This window comes from Pteropus vampyrus, unplaced genomic scaffold, assembly GCF_000151845.1.
Source record: "Pteropus vampyrus isolate Shadow unplaced genomic scaffold, Pvam_2.0 Scaffold391, whole genome shotgun sequence".
Classification (NCBI taxonomy): Eukaryota; Metazoa; Chordata; class Mammalia; order Chiroptera; family Pteropodidae; genus Pteropus; species Pteropus vampyrus.
The window spans coordinates 848831-867694 of NW_011889172.1; the positions used below are offsets into that span (position 1 = coordinate 848831).

An 18864-nucleotide genomic window follows, 5' to 3' on the forward strand; every position below is an offset into this window, starting at 1 on the left:
TATATATGACATCTGGATCTTTTTAAAGCTCCTTCCGCTGGTTTAATGAACAATTACTGTTTCCAGGGTGGGATACTATGTTGCCTTGTAAAAAGATGAAGTAGGTTTAACCTCTGCAAGGGGAAACAATGTCCGATTATGTTAGTCTACGAAATAGCAAAGCAGGAATGGTATGTGCAACAAAACGGGGATAAATAGCTACAAGTTTGCATACATATGTGAACTGTAGACAGTGTCTCAGGGTGGAAAGGGAAATGGATGAGAGGAACTGCGCCAGGAAGAGAAGTGAGGGCTCTGGGCCAGGGGTTAGAGGGAGAATGAGTTCTCTCAGTCTGAAGTCTTGTTCTGGGGTAAGTTTTTCATCTTGATAAGCATACTGTTCACTTAATATAAACAGGTTCACTCCTAACTTCCTTCAGCGAACATTGTCAGGCACCATGTGCCAGGTTCTGTTCTAGATGCTGGAGACACAGCAGACACTGCACTTGTGGAACTGATATTCTAGAAAGGGAACCAAGGTAACCAGACAAGAAATTACGATGAATGAGAAAAATTCTTAGAATGTCAGAAGAAGGATTCTGGAGAAAAATACAGCAGGAAAGAGCAGGTGGGAGTGGTCTGTAGGGCCTGGAGGCAGGACCTAAAATTTTAGATAGAGGTATCAGAGAAGGTCATCCTGAGGTGACCTGAGAAGCAAGGGAGAGAGAGGGAGCATCATAGCCTGTTTCAGGAAGAGGGCAGCCAGTGCAAAGGCCCTGGGGTAGGATCATATCTGATGTGTTTGAAGAGCAGTGAGGAAGCTTTTGTGGCTGGAGTGGAGAGATCAAGAGTTAAAATGGGAAGAGGTGACGGCAGAAAGGGGTTAGGGGCAGAATGTACAAAGCCTTGTGGGCCATAGGGAGGACTTGGACTTTTATTCTGCGAGAGATGGGAACCACTGAGTGTTCTGAACAGAGGAGGGACCTGACTGACTCGGGTGCTCACAGGTGCCCCCCGGCCTCTGGGGGCCTACAATGGCAAAAACCAAGAGATCAGGACAGAGGCAATAGCACTAGTTGAGGGGCATGAATCACCCCGTATCAAGGTGCTAAATAAATGAACACATTTACAAAACGAGGCTAATGACAGAGTTTGGACTCTCAGCCAGATTCTAGAACCCTTGGCTCAGTTCCAGTCCCAGCTCCATTCTTCTTTGTTCTGTACCGTCTTTACCTTTTGTATCTCTGTACCTTTCTTATCTATACCTTTCATATACCTGAGCCTCAGTTTTTGTATCCATAAAATGGGGTTAGCACTTAGCACAGAGCTTGGTCCATGGTAGATGCTCAGTTAATCAGAATTTTTCATCAGGCATAGAGTTCAAGAGCATGGTGTCAGGAACGGAGTTCAAGTCCCAGCTCCTGATGGCTCTGTGATTTAGGCAAGTCGTGAAGCATTTCTGTACCTCAGTTTCTACACTGGGCCATCTGCCTTCAGAGCTTTGTTAGGATGACATGAGTTTCTAGAAGTAAATGTCTGGTTGGTGCCTGGCACACAGTAGGCGCATTATGACCATTAGAGTTGCTTCCAGCTTTCCCACCCAGATGCTGTCCCCAAAACTTTTTTTTCAAAAAGATTCATCTGGGCAGCTGGGATGCCCATTCCTTAGGCATATAATTCTGGGAAGGCAGGGGGTTGGGGGTGACGAGCCAGCCTGGCTGGGTGATTAAGACCTTGAGCTGCTGCAGGCCTTGGAGACTTGGCCAGTATCCGGAAGCCGTGTGGGCTGGGTGGCACTTGATGTCCTGGCACCATCATTGTGACTAGGCAGCCTGTGTTAGTTCCCTTATCTCCTATGCTCACTGTACCAAGCAGGCTGGCTATCATGCCAGCAAAGCCAGGACCCAAGAGCCGCCTCTCCACCCCCGCCCACAGCCTGGCCGATGGCCCAGCTTTCCTACGCCTTCTCCCCAACCACTGTCAAATCTTTAGCTCTACCTCTTCAGGTATCTGTCAAAGAAAAGGTCTGGGTTGGAGCCAGAGGGGCCTGGTTTTGATTCACAGCTTCGTCTCTTACCAGCTATGCTGTCTGAGCAAGCAGCTCAGTTTGCCCTCTCTGTCAAACGAGACCACGCTCCTGGTTAGTGTTTGTTGAAGCCTTGTACCCGAGACTTGTACTAAGTGATTTTTGAGCATCGAGTCCTGGCAACACCTACGAAGCAAATGCGAGTATTAGTCCCATTCTCCAGACAGGAAAACGGCAGCCCGGAGAGGATAAAGGCTTGTTGGTTTCCCCACCTGTATTGCAGGGGAATGAATGACATGATTGTTACATGATTGTTCCGCTTGTTACAAGGAGAGCACATGAAACATGCTGGCGCAGACTCGGGCTCAGTACGTGTTTTTGGTTCATGGCCTAGAGACCAGGAGGCAGCAAATTCCATAATAGGCCAGAGAATAAAAAATTTTCAGCTTTGTGGGCCATGTACAGTCTCTATTGCTGCTGCTCAAGCCTGCCATTGTAGTGTGAAAACCACTAGAAGTTTGAAAACAAGCATGGCAGTGTACCACGAAAACTTGATTGATGGCCACTGACATTTGAATTCCACATAATTTTCATGTGACAAAATAGTCTTCCTCTTTTGATGTTTTGCAGCCATTTAAAAATGTGAAGACCACTTATGGCTTTAGGTCATATGAAAACAAGCCAGTGGGTGGGTTTGACTCACTGGTGGCATTTGTCCCAGTTGGTAAAAACACTTTAGGCGTTAGGCAAAATAATGGTTCCCCTTCCCCAAAGATGTCCTCATCCTAATTTCTGGAACCTGTGACTGTGTTACATTACATGGCAAAAGGGTAAAGGGGAATTCGGAGAAGGGAATAAATTAAGGATTTTGAGATGGGGAGATTATCCTGGATTATCTTGGTGGGCCAAGGACAATGGCCCTTATTAAGGAAAGAGAGGGGCTAGGAGGAGCCAGAGAAGGAGGCAGTGACAGTGGACACAGATGTGGGCTTTATGGGAATGCCAGTTTTGAGGATGAAGGAAGAGGCCATGAGCCAAGGAAAAAGGGCACTTTCTAGAAGCCAGGATAGGCAGGGGGAAAGGATCTACAGAAGGAATGCAGCCCTGCCTACACCTTTATTTTAGCCTGGCATGATGCACTTTGGACGTCTGACCTCTAGAGCCTGAAGATAATCGATTTGTATTGTTTTAAGCCACCAAGTTTGTGGGTACTTGTTACAGCAGTCATAGGAAACTCATACAGATGCTAACTCGGCTCTGCTGCTCGCCATCTTTGTGGGTACCTGCACATTATTTCTCTCTGAGGCCCAGTTTCAGCATCTGTCAAATGGGGGTATAATGATAGGATCAGCCTCACAAAGTCATTATAAGGATAAACTGAGTTCATCTGTGTAACGTTTTAGAAGTGTGCCCGCCACATGGCAAACAGCTCAGTAAATGGAGGCATTGTGGCATTTGTAATTTTCTTATTACCTTGCAGCATTGTTACAAAGATTCAGCAAGTTCTCATACTGCGGAGTTTGGATCAGTCTCATTATCGGAAAACATCAGTATTCGCCTCGCTCCTCCCTCCATCCCCACCCACTAATGGTAGTGAGAACTAGTGGAACCCATCAGATGTCAGTACCAACATTCCTGCGTGTATTTCCTGAGCCCCCACTAGGCCAGGCCCCGAGTCAAGCCTATGCCAGGTGCCCCTGTCTGCATCTTTAGTTCCATCCTACAGAGGAATAACTCAAGTTTACACAGCAAGGACGTAGCTCAGCTGTCCCATAGGCAGCCATTTTTCTGAGAGCCATCCATCTGTGACCTTCCCACACATGCCTGGTCATGCTCCTGCTCAAACACCCTTAGAGGTTCCCACTCACTCACCAAACCTGGAGTAGGGACCACTACGTGTTGCTAGGTGACTGGGCTAGCTGCTTTCCTTCCTTGAGCCTTGGTTTCCTCTGCTGTAAAATGGGTTGATGACAAGACCTCTAGTGTGGTGAAGAGCAGGGAGCCAGTGTCTGAAAGGTCCTCTGTTAGCACCAGCCATTATGTGGCTGCTCCCACTTTGCCCGTTTGGCTCCTATTCAGCTGACACAAAAAACTTTCAGCTCTCCCTTATCTCTCCTCCCGCCTTACAGGTCTCACCTCTCAGATGGTAGAAATATGCTCTTGTGTTTCCCCTTCATGCTTGTAATCGTTTTGAGTTTTTATATATTTGCATGACTAATCCATGTGGAATTGTTTTGCTATGTATAGAGGGGGATGGAATTAACTTAATTTTCTTCCAAATGCACAGCCACGCCTCCTGACCGATTTGTCCTTTCCCTGCCAAGTAGAAATTCCACATTTGTCACGTATTAAATTCTTTTATGTATATAATTCACAAATTATTTTTTAAATGTGCACACCTGGAAAACTCTAAGCTGCATTTTAATTTTTAATCTTAGCTTCACAGTTAACCCTTAAACCACATGGGGGTTAGAGGTGCTGAGCCTCTCTGCAGTTTAAAATCTGTGTATAACTTTTGACTCCCCCAAAAACTTTTCTAATAGACTACTGTTGACAGGAAGCCTTACCAATAACAAGCAGTCAAATAACACATGTTTTGTATGTTATGTATATTATATGCTGTATTCTTCAATAAAGTAAGCTGGAAAAAAGTGTTAAAGAAAATCACAAGGAAGAGAAAATACATTTACAGTGCTGTACATATTTATCGAGAAATATCTGCGTATCACTGGACCCGCACAGTTCAAACCTGTGTTGTTCAGGGGTCAATTGTATAGACATGGATTATACATTACGGTTATTCACTTAACAAACTTTTCTTGAGTGCTTGTTCTATGCCAGGCACTGGGGACACAGCCACTTTCAAAACATATAAATCCCTGCCTGTGGATATGTGGGCAGACAACCATCAATGTGGAAATGTGTGACTGTCGACAGGTGGTGATATGGAACGAAATAAGGTGATGGGACCTCGGAGGGGACCATTTTAGAATGGTGGGAGAAAGCCTCTCCTGGGAGGTGTTGTTTGAGCAGGGGCCTGAAAGAGGAGGAGCCACGTGGATATCTTGGGAGAGAACTTTCTAGGCAGAGGAAGCAAGTGCACAGGTCCTGAGACGAGACCATGCCTGGGGAGTTTTTCGTGTAACCAGGAGGCCAGTGAGGCTGGGCTGGAATGAGCGAAGGGGAGAGAGGGAGGAGATGAGGGCGGTGAGGGGAGAGGGCAGAGCAGGCCTGGCCTGCGGGCCATGGTGAAGAGTTGGGCTTCTCCTCTGAGTGAGGTAGGAGCCATGGAAGGTTCTGGGCAGAGGAGAGATGTACCCTGACTCAGGCGTTGACAGGCTCCTCTGGCCACAGTGGAAGGAACAGACAGTGTGGGGTAAGGATGTGGCCTGGGAGACCAGGGTGGAGGCACCTGCACTGGTCCAGGCAGGAGATGTCACAAAGGTGAGGAACGGCTGGTTTCTGGGTAGATTCTGAATGCAGGGCTGTTGTTGAGCAGAGAGGCGTCCCAGGTTTCTGGCCTGAGCGCTCTGGACAATGGAGCTGCCATTTCTGAGTTAAGGCAGGTTGGGGGACAATCAGGGAGGGACTCGGCTGGCAGTGCTGAGTGTGAGATGCTCATGAAAACCCCATGTGGGGCACTGGGAGGCAGGTGTCACAGGGGCATGCAGCTCAGGAGGCCAGTCCCTCCCCAGGGACTGACATTTGGGAATCATCAGGACGGACCTGGCCGGCCGTTGAAGTCCTAAGTCTGCAGGAGTATCCCCAAGGGACCTAGTGTATCTGGGAAGAGAAGAAGCTGTGGCCTGGGCACTGCTCAGAATGGGTGGGGTGGGCCTAGCTGGCCTTTCAGCTGGCAGGGACTTAGGAACCGCAAGATTTCTTTGGGAGGCCTGGTCATTCAAGGGCATGGCTTGGGCCCTCAGGCCTCGCCTGTTTGCTGAAGCCTGTGGGCCAGGGTCAGGTGGGGTGATCAGAGAGGTATGGGGGTGGAGGGTAGGGGATGTTGCTTGGCTCTGAGGCAGCAGCTGTAATTATTGAGTACCAACTGTATTTGACCACACTGTATAATTCCATGCTAACTGTATGCCCCACAATAAATATATATTCCCACTGACCATACCCCCATGCCAGATGTATGCAGTTAACTATACTGTATACAACTGGCCCCAATGGCTGCTGGGAGATACAGTGAAATTAAAGGAGTATATTACAGTTTACATGGGGGCGGATGATCGGTATGGGGGGTACAGCCAGCTGACTCTGCACCCTCTACTGATTGTATACCCCCACGTTGGCTATGCAACTTCGTGTGTGCTGTATACCTCCCACCAGCTGTATACCTCCACTCCTATTGTATATCCCACACTGCAAACACCCTCATGGCAATTGTCTACCTCCATGTCTGCTATATGACTCCACACTGACTGTGCCCCATGATGGCGGTACCCTTGTACCTACTATATATCCCTACATTGGTTGAACACTCCTACACTGAACAATATTACCATATTGTGCATTTCAACTGTAAACCCCACACCAACTGTATACCTCCTGGCATCCCATGCCTGGTCTTTGACCGGTTTTGGTTTTATGCTTTAGCCCCATTTCACGGTTAAGGAAACAGGCTCTGGGAAGGCAAGGCACTGGCCTAAGTAAGTGTCTTCTGGCTCAGTGGGGCAGAAGGAACATTGGAATCCAGGGCCATGCAGTAGGATGTCGGCTCCAGGAGGACAGACCCATCAGATTGGGTCTCTGATTTGTTACTGTACCTGGTGCCCGTCTCAGGGCCTGCTCCCAGGAGGCACTCAATAAATACTTCTACAAAACAATAGCTTCAGGATTTACAATTGTGAGAGGGTGCAGGGGTGATAAGCTCAGGTGTGTGGCCTTGGGGGCCACAAAAGAACCTGCTGGGGGCAGTGCCAGGCAGGGATGTGGCGCCAGTGGCGCTGCCAGCCCCAGTTTGCCAGTTTTCAAGAGGCTGGCCATGTGGATTTTTATACAGGCTCTCCTAATGTTTAGCTGTTGGCATTTAATTTTTTAAAAATGCAGCTCAAAATAAAAAACATCCATCGGTTTGAGAATTTTTAAGCTTGAATACTCCACAGTTGGGTGTTTGGGTCAGCCGTCTGCTGGTTTTGCGGCGCCCCGCTAGAAATTGCTCTCCCTGTCCCTCAGTTTCCCTACTTAGAGAATGGGGCGATATCAGGCGCCCTTTCGGGGCTGGGAAGCGTGCTAGGCGGTGTGGCCCCCGGCGTGGAGGGAGCGGGCCAAGCGCGGGCGCGAAGGCAGTGCGTTCCGTGGGTGGGGGCTGGGCAGGGGGCGGAGAGGGCTAAATCCGGCGGGCGGGTGAGTGGCGGGAGCAGCTGCCGCCCCGCCCGGCCTCTCCTCCCTCCCTCCCTCGGTCCCGTTCCCCTGCCGCGGCTCGGCTGGGGCTGGTCAGACCGGTTTGGGTTGCCCCGCCCGGCTCTTTGCTGGGAGGAACCGCCGCCAGTCAGTCCATCCGTCCTTCCCTCGGGACGCCCGCACAGCCAGACTTCGGGGCCGGGCGCCCACAGGGATGGGGGGCGAGCGGCAACATTACTACGGGAAGCACGGTAGGCAGCTCCCCTCGCGCACCCGGGCATGGCCACGGGGGCTGGGTGGGTGCAGCGGAAATACCGATCTCCGCCTGTAGCCCCCTGCACGTCACTTGCCAGCACCCCTCACCCGAAGGGCCTGCCTCGGAATTGCCCTCCTATGGGGTCCCACCTTGGACCCTCTCTTCTCCACCTGGCTCCCAGGTGGCTCCCACTCCAGCCCCCTCCACAGAGGGTGGCCTCCAGCTCCAGCTGCTACAACCCCTACCCCAGCCCTGGCTTGCGCTGCGGGGGCTGCTCGTCTGGAGGTTGGGGGAGGCAGAAAATCCGCAGTCTCTGAAATTTACTTCTGGCGCCAAAGATACCCCTAGGGGCGCCCATCTGGGAGAGAGGGGTCTCCCAATCCCTTCTTGGCCCACCCAACTCAAACTTGCTGATTTTCAGGAACTCCACAGAAGTACGACCCCACCTTCAAAGGACCCATTTACAACAGGTAAGGGCTCTGAGTTCCTGTGTGTGGCGGGGATGTCTCTGCTAACACCGCCCCACCCATTTCTTCATACTCCCCCATTAGTTCTCCAACGAACTGGTGATAAATATTTGCAATTTGATGATAAAAAGACTAATTTCTTTAATATACGAAGAGTCCTTACAAATGTTTTTTTTCTTTTTAGTTCAGGGAAAAGACTGGAACATAATTTCTAGAACAAGAAATACTATAGACAATGAAGTTATAGGAAAATGCTCAAACTTACTAGAAAATAAAGGAATGTAATGTAAAACAATAACCAAATAGAATTTCCCATCACAGATTAGTAAAGATTAAATAGATTAATACATGTTCTGCTCTGAAACCAATTATTGCAGTTTTTGTTCCAAAGATTAAAATTATTGGTAAAAAATTCTCCATAAACTTTGCACACACGGACAAAAATGTATGAAATAGCTGTCTTTTTAAAAATGGCAAAAATCCAACCATCTGAATGTCCGTCCATCCTTTAGAATTAGTTTGCTAAATTACAGTGGATCTTTGAATTATAATATTACACAGCCATTAAAATGTACAAGTCCTGAGTATGACATGGATCCCTCAATATATTAAGCAAAAAAAGCAAGATACGGAACAGTGGTGTTTCATATAACGCTTGAGTTAAAAATTTTTTTTAAACATTTGTACCCAAAGGACTCACAAGAAATCATTAACAGAGGTTACTTATGGGCAGGAATATGTGAAGGAGAGATTTATTTCTTTATTGTATACATTCTCATATGGCTTTAATTATTTAATTCATATTTAATCTTATAAAAATAGTTTAAAAAATATGTGATGCTGGTAAAAATGTGGGGAAATGGGCGCTTGCAATCAAAAGAGAGCTGGACATGGCTGTGAACTGCTTTGAAAACAGTGTAGCATTAGGTACTAAAATTTAAAATGCATGTGTACTTTCACTCAGGGACAAGTGTCCAAATAACACATGGATGTATGTGAGCAGGGTACAATGGATTATGATACCCAGGAGACCAAGGCTCCCACCCTGACACTGTCCTTTGCTCTCCAGGGGCTGCACAGACATCATTTGTTGTGTGTTCCTCCTCCTGGCCATTGTGGGCTACGTGGCTGTGGGGATCATAGGTGAGTGGAGGAGGGGACAGGACTTGCGGTTCCAAGTTCCAGTGCAAGATAGCGAGCCACAGCCTTGGGGGCAGGAGTGGGACTGGTGCTAGGGAGTGGCTAGCGCCTCAGTGTCCCTGGATCCCTCCACAGCTTGGACCCACGGGGACCCTCGAAAGGTGATCTACCCTACCGATAGCCGAGGCGAGTTCTGTGGACAGAAAGGCACGAAAAATGCGTAAGTCCAGCTCCTTGGGGCCTGGTGGGTCTGTGGAGCAGTGCGCAGGAGGGCTTCCCCCACCTACGTCCATTCATTAGTCCAGTCAACAAGTATGTATGAAACTCCCACCATCCCCAGCTGCTGTTCTAGGCTCTGTGGACACAGCATGGAATGAGACATTAAGAGTCTCATTAAGAAGGAGTTCTTTTATCTCACTTGTAAAAGTGAGGCCTGCATCATGCCTTGGTTGTGTGATCTAGGGCAAGTGTCTCAACCTTGCTGGGCCTTACTTTCCTCAACTCTAAAATGGGGAGCATAACAATCCCACCCTCAGAGGGCTGTTGTTATGGTTTGATGAGCTTATACATGCAGAGCTTAGACTAGCACCTCGCATAGAGTTGCTACAGCAGTTATTGTTAATTATTGTTGTTGTTTTCATTAAGATATTTTGTATAGGGTGGTTGAAGAATCTTGACAGTTTCCATCTCCCTCTCCCCACCCCAGGAACAAACCCTACCTGTTTTATTTCAACATTGTGAAATGTGCCAGCCCCCTGGTCCTGCTGGAATTCCAGTGTCCCACCCCCCAGGTAACTTGTCCCCTCCCTGTGCCCTTCTCTATCCCCGATTCCTATCACCGAGTCCTTTTCCTCCCGTAGTGATGGCTCCTCTCCCAGCTTTTTCTTTTTTCCCTGGTGAACGGGAGATGGAACTTCTGTTCTGTGTGGGGATTGGGTGTCTGATCCCACCCAACCCTGCTTCCCGCCCCCTCAAGATCTGCGTGGAGAAGTGCCCTGACCGATACCTCACCTACCTGAATGCTCACAGATCCCAGGACTTTGAGTATTACAAGCAGTTCTGCGTGCCTGGCTTCCAGAACAACAAGGTGAGGGGAACCCAGGCAGGGCCAGGTGGAGGGCGTTGGCCTGGGAGATGAACCCCCCTCCCCACCTCTCTCGGCAGGGTGTGGCTGAGGTGCTTCGGGATGGCGACTGCCCTGCTGTCCTCACTCCCAGCACACTCTGTGAGTCTAGGGTCTCATGAGCTTTGGTGGAGAGTGGGAAGGTTTCAGGGGCTCAACTTGACTGCTGTCCCATCCCTTGCTCCATGCAGTGGCCCGGCGATGCTTCCCAGCCATCCACGCCCACAAGGGGGTCCTCATGGTGGGCAATGAGACGACCTATGAGGATGGGCACGGCGCTCGGAAAAACATCACGGAGCTGGTGGAGGGTGCCAAGTGAGGATCACAGCCCACCATACTGGCGTTCTGCTTTCCTGGGTGGGACTGGGTGTCCCCTGGGGCTGGCTGATCAGGGCGGGGGTCTGACTACCCTTGACTACCTTACTTCAGGAAAGCCAACGGGGTCCTGGAGGCACGGCAGCTGGCCATGCGGATATTTGAAGATTACACAGTCTCTTGGTACTGGATTGTCATGTAAGTTGGGAGGGACGGTGGCCCTCCCTGGGCTGGGCAGTCTGGGTAAGAGGGTGGGGCCTGCTCATGCTCCCATTTTGGCCCCCAGAGGCCTGGTCATCGCCATGGTGATGAGCCTCCTGTTCATCGTGTTGCTCCGCTTCCTGGCTGGCATTATGGTCTGGGTGATGATTGTCATGGTGATTCTGGTGCTGGGCTATGGTAAGTCTTCCCTTTCCTTGCGCCATCCCCTCCCCAGAGTCTGCAAAATACCCATTCAGTGGCCCAGCAGGAATCTTCTGAGCCATCAGATGTCCTCTATCTTTTACTTGGCATATTTGTGAAGATGTTCATTTCAGTGTTGTTTATGACAGCAGACACTGGGAAACAATCAATGGTCATTACTTGGGGATGGGTTAAACCATAGTCTTCCCGACCGGGGCCTGAATCTATATGTCATCGACACTGAAAGGCACACGCAAGTAGACTACCTAGCACAGTGGCTAAGGATGCATGCTCTGGCCCCAGAAAGCTGGAGTTTCAAATGCTGTTTCTGCCAACTCCTCGCTCTGTGACCTTGGCAAAATGACTCAACTTCCCTGTGCATCAATTTCTTCTATAAAAAGGGGATGGTTAGTATTTACTAGTTAGTAGGTTTACTGAGAAGGTAGTGTGTGCAGGTGATGGAAGCGGGCCCTGAAGAGCCGAGGCCTATAGAACCCAGAGGCCACGCACAAAACCCAGTGCTTTATATTCTGATTATTCATTTAAACTTTCCAGGAGGAACCATGCCTGATATGTAACCCAGTCTCAGGACCCAGATATTAAAATATTCATGTTAATAGTAGTTTCTAGCTGGATGCTGGCAGTTTAGGTGACTAGGCTTTTTTTTTTACTTTTCTTGTATTTTACAATTTTCTTTTGCAAAGAGCTAAGGGGAATGCTGAAAATCCCTAATGCTACCCCAGTGGACGTTAACACCCATGTCCTCCCTCCCAACCCATGAATCATTATTACAGGGTGGCAAGATCAGAGGAAAGCCTCAGGCCACACAGCGTACTGACATCTATTCATTCGTTCATTCACCAAACATGTTTGAGTGCCTACTGTGTCCTGGGCAGTTTTCTAGGTCTTGGGCTTAGAGCGATGAATAAAAGGATGAATCCTTTTTATTCTCCCGTGCAGCTTATATTCTTGGGGATATGAGGGAGATAGATAAGAAACTAGAAAACCCTCGAGGATGTCAAAGCAGAGAAGAGGGATAAGAAGCTGGAGCGTGAGAGGGTAAAATTCTAAAGAGGGGAAGGGTTTCTGGGAGGTCTCATGAGATAGTAACTTTTCAGCAGCGACTGGAGGATGTAAAGGCTCTAGTTGGGGAGAGAATATATCAGGCAGTGAGATCAGCAAGTGCAAAAGCCCTGAGGGAGGAGCAAGCAATGGTAGCCAGCCTGTTTTTGCTTCTGTTAAATCGGGGTGGTTATACCTGCTTTGCAAAGTTGAGGAAGCAGTCGGTAGGCTGAGGTCAGTTGTAGCGAGCGTGGCAATTCCCCCGTGCAGGAATATTTCACTGTTACATGGAGTATGCCCGACTGCGAGGTGAGGCCGGCTCCGACGTCTCCCTGGTGGACCTCGGCTTTCAGACAGACCTTCGTGTGTACCTGCACTTGCGACAGACCTGGATGGCCTTCAGTGAGTCCCAGCTCCCCACTCCTGCCCCAAGTGAGGCCTGGGAAGGAGTGGGGAGCCCGGACAGCTGACAGACTCAGACACTCTCTGCCCCCTGCAGTGATAATTCTGAGCATTATCGAGGTTATTATCATCTTGCTGCTAATCTTTCTACGGAAGAGAATTCTCATTGCCATTGCGCTTATCAAAGAAGCCAGCAGGTGAGTGACAGGGCCTCAGGCTGGGATGGTATCAGGGCTGCTTGGGCCCTGATGCCCATGTCTCTATTCCTCCCCAGGGCCGTGGGATACGTGATGTGCTCCATGCTGTACCCACTGGTCACCTTCTTCCTGCTGTGCCTTTGCATCGCCTACTGGGCCAGCACTGCTGTGTATCCACTGTCAGACCCCAATCCCTGGCCCCAGGAATGGCTAAGGACCAGACTTACCTGGAAGTGACCTGTGGCTTGGAGAAAGGGCCTGATGGGAAAAGGGATCCTTTCTCACAAGCCCCTGGGGTGTTTAATCTCAGATCTCAGGTTCCTTAACGAGTCTCCAGTTTCCTGTCCACTTCCAATGAAGCCATTTATAAGATCTTTGATGATGCCACTGACTGCCCAGTTGCTGGGAAAACCTGCAACCCTGAGGTGGGTATCCAGAGGTGGTGGGCAGCTGTCAGGAGCCCATAGAGGATCTGAAATCTTTCGTCATACTTGGGGACCATTCAACCAAATTTGGGTCCTGCTCTCATGTGCTGGATGTGGGGGGCATGGATCCAACTTGGCACCCCACCTCCCCAAGAACTGGACCACCCACCTTTTTCACCTTGACTTTATTTTCTGTCCCAAACCCAGTAAACTTCCAGTTCTTGTGTCTGGAACCCCTTCCTTGCCTTCCACAAGCCCCTATCCTGACCCCTGTGGTCCTCATACTGATCTCTGCCACTCACTGATATATGACCCCACCCTGACCCCCTAGCCTATCTTGCCTCACTGACACCCATTGAGTCCATGACCCCTGGTCTTACTTCTAGAACCCCTTGACTTAACTCTGATCCCCATGACTCCTGTCCCACCCTGTGGTATAGCTAACCCAGACCCGATGCCCAGAGCCCACTCTGAACCCCAGGCCCCTGTGTTGTGACTGGTCTCTGCATCCCCCCGCCAGACCTTCTCCTCTTCCAATGAATCCCGCCTGTGCCCTGGTGCCCACTGCCAGTTCGCCTTCTACGGTGGTGAGTCAGGCTACCACCGGGCCCTGCTGGGCCTGCAGATCTTCAATGCCTTCATGTTCTTCTGGCTGGCCAACTTCGTCCTGGCTCTGGGCCAGGTCACGCTAGCTGGGGCCTTCGCCTCCTACTACTGGTCCCTGCACAAACCAGATGACCTGCCTGCCTTCCCTCTCTTCTCTGCCTTCAGCAGGGCGCTCAGGTGGGACCCTGGGTGGGCTGGGGGTCAGGGAAAGATGGGGTGAAGGAGGCCAGGCCCAGCCACTGACCGTGCCTTTGGCCCTCAGGTACCACACAGGCTCTCTGGCCTTTGGTGCCCTCATCCTGGCCATTGTGCAGATCATCCGAGTGATGCTGGAGTACTTGGATCAGCGCCTGAAAGGTGAGGCCTGCTGGCTGTTGGCTTTGGCCTTAAATTGGGAGGCGGGGCCGAGAGGCAGATCATGACTGGTTCTTGTTTGGGCTAAGGTGGTAGGAAAGTGATTGGTTTCCTATCAATGATGCAGGGGAGTAAGGGTGCTGAAGGGCTTGGGTGGTTGGTTCCTGTAGTGGAAGAGCTACTGAGAGCCCACTGGGTGGCATTCTCACTCTGAGGGGGCGGGGCCAATAGGCTGAGGCTGCCATTGGTTTCTGAAGAGAGGGTTGGGCTGAGATTTGTTTGCACAGGTTAGGCGGGGTGTATAAGACTGTTCTTTGTAACAGGGTCTGTGGAGCTGGGATTGGGTGTCCTATGGGCTGGGCCCAAGGAGTCTGCAAGGATTGGCTTCTGCCTGGAAGGCGGGGCCAGAGCAGCAGTATGGGTTGTGATTGGTTCCTGTCTTGGAGGCTGGGCTGAAGAACTTCCAAGATTGGGTCTCTCATTGGGGCACACCCCCTAGGGTCCTGATCAAGAAGTCTCCCTGTCTCTTTGAGAAAGTGGGCTCCTGGAGTCCTGCTCTGTGGCAAGTGTACATAATGAGGAAGAGGGCATTCTCCCCTTATCTCCACATTCCTCCATTCTCTCCCAGCTGCGGACAACAAGTTTGCCAAGTTTCTCATGACCTGTCTCAAATGCTGCTTCTGGTGCCTGGAGAAGTTCATCAAATTCCTCAACAGGAATGCCTACATCATGGTGAGTAGGCCTCGGACCCAGAATCAACCTGCCAGTTCCTGCTGGGTGGGAAGAACCCTCATTCCTATCCAGGGGGCCTGATCCTCCCCTCCTACCCCACTCCAGATCGCCATCTATGGCACCAACTTCTGCACCTCAGCCAGGAATGCCTTCTTCCTGCTCATGAGAAACATCATCAGGTCAGGGAAAACACCATCCTCTCGCTGCCTCCCTCCTCCCCAGGCTCCTGAGCTAGCATTCACACCTGCTCCTTATCCTTCCCTGCAGAGTGGCTGTCCTGGACAAAGTTACTGACTTCCTCTTCCTGTTGGGCAAACTTCTGATTGTGGGTAGTGTGGGTGAGTGCCACTCACCCAGCTTGTGGGGGTGTGGGGTCCCATGTCTTATGTGATGGCTGGGGTCTTCTGGAGGGCACTACGCGTTTAACCAGAACCCTCACCATCTTGGTTTTCTCTCCCTCTCCAGGGATCCTGGCTTTCTTCTTCTTCACCCACCGTATTAGGATTGTACAAGACACAGCACCGCCCCTCAATTATTACTGGGTTCCTATACTGGTATGGACCTTGAGGGTGGGTGGAAGTGGTGGGAGAAGGAGGCGTTGGGGCTCACCTGGCCTCCTTTGACTGGACAGATGTGGGTGGGGGCCAGAAGTAGGGGATTGGTTATTTATTCAGCCCACAAACATCTATAAAGCACCTACCGTGTACCAGGAACAGGGGGAGTAAGGGCTTCTCTCTGGAAGCTTTATAGTTTAGAGGTAAATAGACATTAATCAATAATGATATGGGTGGATGCATGCTTGCAAACTGGTACATGCCACGGGGAAGAATTAGGGAACTGTTTGAGCCTGAGGTAGAGGATTTGGGCAGGTCTGAGAGTCCAGGCGGCTTCACTGCAGAAGTGATGACAGATCTAAGATCTGAAGGAGATGCAGGAAATATCTAGGTAGAGGGAACAATAAGGACAGAGGCCCTGAGGCAGAACCATGCCAGGAGCAGTGAGAAAACCAGTGTTGTGGCTGGTGTGGAGGGAGTGAAGGGGGAAGAAGGTGGAGGAGCTAAGTCATCACCTTAAGGAATACCGTATCTGAGGGCAGGCCTTGGAGCCCTATGACCTAGATTTTTATCTTAGTCCTCTTTTTTGCTAGTTTTAGGATGTGTAACTTTGGACAAGTTATTTAATCTCTCTAAGGTCCACTTGCTAGGGTCAATTTTACATACCTATCAAGGCCCTGTGAGTCACTATATTGCTGGAGGTACAGCAATTGTTGGGACAGACGCAGTCTAGTGGGGACGTAGGCATTAAACCTGTAATGCCCTAAACATGCAGCCAGATGAAGGTCTCAGAGGAGGGGTGCTCAGTACTAGGAATGCATAAAAGAGGGTCTAGATGTCAGAGGCGGCTTCTTGGAGGAGCTGGTACCTGAGGACTTGATGTTTGAGCTTAAAGCAGAACGACAAGAAGGCATGATAAACTATACTAAATCAGGGCAACAGCATGTGCCAAGGCCCTGGGGTTAAAGAGAGCAAGAAATGTCCTGTGGACAGTTGGGCCCTGCCCACAGGATGAGGAGTTGGGTTGTTAGTATAAGGCTTATTAGCAGAAGGATGACATAATCCCCGCCTGGGAGGGACCTGGTGAGGGGACCAGGTGGGAACAGCTCCTGTCCCCTTACCCAGACAGTGATCGTTGGCTCCTACCTGATTGCCCATGGCTTCTTCAGCGTCTACGGCATGTGTGTGGACACGTTATTTCTCTGTTTCTGTGAGTGAGCCCTCACCCTGATTCTTGATGGGCCCTGACTCCCTTCTCCACTCTGGGCAAAACATCTTCCTCCCATGGGGCTACATATTCACCTACCTGGTGCCCCCAGCTTCCCAGGGACTGGCTGTCCCTCATCCTAGGGCCCTTGCATGCCCTCTCGGCTTCCTCCCCATGCTCGGAGCTGCTCCGTCCTATTGTCCCCTGGTCCAGGCTGCAACTGGGACGCTCTGCCCCTGGGCCCTTGGCTTCCGAGTTTCCGGCTTTTTGGGGCGGGGATTAGTGGCTGCCACTAACTCTGGTCTCTCCATCTGTCTGTTTTTTTTTTCTCTCTTTTCCTCTCCTCCATGCCTGCTGGCTTCCCTGTTCTACCCTGCCTCCCTCTCCCCCTCCCTTCCTGACCACCTCATTTTCCCCATGCTGGTTCCTGGGGGGAGCCCAGGTGAGGACCTGGAAAGGAATGACGGCTCTCAGGAGCGACCCTACTTCATGTCGCCTGAGCTGAGAGACATCCTGTTGAAGGGGAGTGCGGAGGAGGGGAAGCGGGCGGAAGTAGAGGAGTAGGAGGAGTAGAGAAGGAAGGAGGCCGGCTTGGGGCCCGGGAGGCCTCCTCGTTTCCTCCCTGTAGACTGGGGGTGCATGCGGGGCTCCCTTGCCTGGGAGTGTGGGGAGCGTGTTTGCCTCCCATTCTTGAGCCCACTGTAGTCCGCCCCTCCCCAGTCCCAGTGTGTCTTGCTTCCTAACCCTCTGAGGCTTCTCTGTGGTCCCTGCCCACCCACCCTGTCCCCAGAGGCCCCTACCTGTGGTCTCCCCTGATGCCACCTGCTCTGGGGTCTGTCTCTGCAGTGGAGGACCTAGAGAGGAATGATGGCTCGGCTGAGAGGCCTTACTTCATGTCTTCCAACCTCAAGAAGCTTTTGAACAAGACCAACAAGAAGCTGGTGGAGTCCTGAAGGCCCTGCCTTGCCCTGCTTCCCAGGAAAGTTTCTCACTGGGTGCTCAGCAGCTGGAGCAGAACCCCCCAGCCCATAGAGCTGACCAGAAGTCCTCTCACTGCTGCCCCCATCCAATTACCACCAGTTTCTGGGGACCTGGAGGATTTATGGTATCTTCTCCCTGCGGCAAGGGGCAGTTGGACTTTTCGTGGCAGCCCCAACGACTGTGCAGCGTGTCACTCTAGTCCTCACTGGCCCGGATAGGGAGAAGTTCTGTGAGGGCCCTTGCTGTGTCTGGCATGCGATGGAGCCCAACTTCTGTGGGCTGCCTCAAGCTTCCTGTTCCCTCTTATGGCGTGATGACGGTGTTTTTTGTCTGCTCAAGCCAGGACTGAGCCCCTTCTCCATGACCGAACAGCTGGCTCACACAGACTGCCACATGCCTTTCTTTATTATTTTTTTTAACTTGGACATGCATTAAAGGGTCTATTAGCTTTTTTCTGTCTCAACAGCTCAGATAGGGCCACTGAGGAGTGCCTTCAGTTACCTGGCATAGCTGGGGTGGGAGTGCATGCCCAGGTGGGGTGTGGCACTGGGCCCTGTCGATGGGTTAGGAAGGAGTGAAACTGTCCCGGGAGGCCACTGGGAGCAGGAGGGAGGGGACTGCTAATAGCGGCCTCAAGGAAGCCTGCTAGCTGGAGGAGCCAGGCTCAATTTCCCACCTTCTTCTGCCTGTTGACACAGCTCTCTGTAAGAGAAAAGAAACCGAATCCACCCAAGGGATGATTTCAGGAGAAAGGATGTGGGGCAGGTGCCGCAGGCACACCAGGCCCCCTGCCCAGTCACCTCATGACTTTAGGATCCTTTTGCCAAATTAGTTAAACTTGGGGGACCTGGTCTACCAGTTCCTCCTTCACTAAGGCCCCCAACTTCATGTCTGATCATCAGCATAGTTCCAGGATCCCAGGGAGGAAGAAATCCCTGCCTGAGGTCTGTGTCCTACGCCTATTGCCAGCCCTCCCACCCATTCTGTACACACACCCCTGCGTGTAACTGCATTCCAACTACTAATAAAGTGCCTATTGTACAGAGCCTGGGTCTGGAGTGCTTGTGGGGGCAGCGAGAGGCCAGGAGGGGGAACCTCAGCTTTGACTGCTTTGGGACTCTGAGCTGGGGCAACTGTCCCCAGGGTTGGTGGAGGCAGGCAGTAAGCCCTGTGCTGTCCCCTGTCTCTGCCTGAATTCCACCATGCAAGCGGCTCAGGTTTCTCCTGAACAAATGCTCTTTATAAGATTCTGGTTGCTAGACTCCAGAAGGTGGCCATGGCCTGTTC

The 18864-nt window shown here is 51.0% G+C and overlaps 1 protein-coding gene across 8 annotated transcripts in view; it reads left to right on the top strand.

The window, feature by feature from the left end:
* SLC44A2 (solute carrier family 44 member 2) overlaps window positions 1-18623 on the top strand; it is a 23301-nt gene extending 4678 nt beyond the window's left edge. Inside the window, exons 2-22 of one of the 8 annotated variants that reach the window (XM_011380287.2) lie at window positions 8032-8080; window positions 9147-9220; window positions 9353-9437; window positions 9924-10008; window positions 10194-10304; window positions 10382-10442; window positions 10532-10655; window positions 10770-10853; window positions 10942-11054; window positions 12390-12521; window positions 12619-12718; window positions 12796-12888; window positions 13056-13143; window positions 13664-13926; window positions 14012-14106; window positions 14732-14835; window positions 14941-15014; window positions 15103-15173; window positions 15301-15389; window positions 16515-16599; window positions 17039-17388. In XM_011380287.2, coding sequence (XP_011378589.1) covers window positions 8032-8080; window positions 9147-9220; window positions 9353-9437; window positions 9924-10008; window positions 10194-10304; window positions 10382-10442; window positions 10532-10655; window positions 10770-10853; window positions 10942-11054; window positions 12390-12521; window positions 12619-12718; window positions 12796-12888; window positions 13056-13143; window positions 13664-13926; window positions 14012-14106; window positions 14732-14835; window positions 14941-15014; window positions 15103-15173; window positions 15301-15389; window positions 16515-16599; window positions 17039-17160 — 2102 coding nt within the window. In that variant the 3' untranslated portion in view covers window positions 17161-17388. Of the gene's footprint in view, window positions 1-8031; window positions 8081-9146; window positions 9221-9352; window positions 9438-9923; window positions 10009-10193; window positions 10305-10381; window positions 10443-10531; window positions 10656-10769; window positions 10854-10941; window positions 11055-12389; window positions 12522-12618; window positions 12719-12795; window positions 12889-13055; window positions 13144-13663; window positions 13927-14011; window positions 14107-14731; window positions 14836-14940; window positions 15015-15102; window positions 15174-15300; window positions 15390-16514; window positions 16600-17038; window positions 17396-17442 lie in introns of those variants that run through there. The other 7 variants (XM_011380288.2, XM_023523390.1, XR_002777256.1 and 4 more) reach the window with 7 other exon arrangements.
* Window positions 18624-18864: the final 241 nt, after the last annotated feature.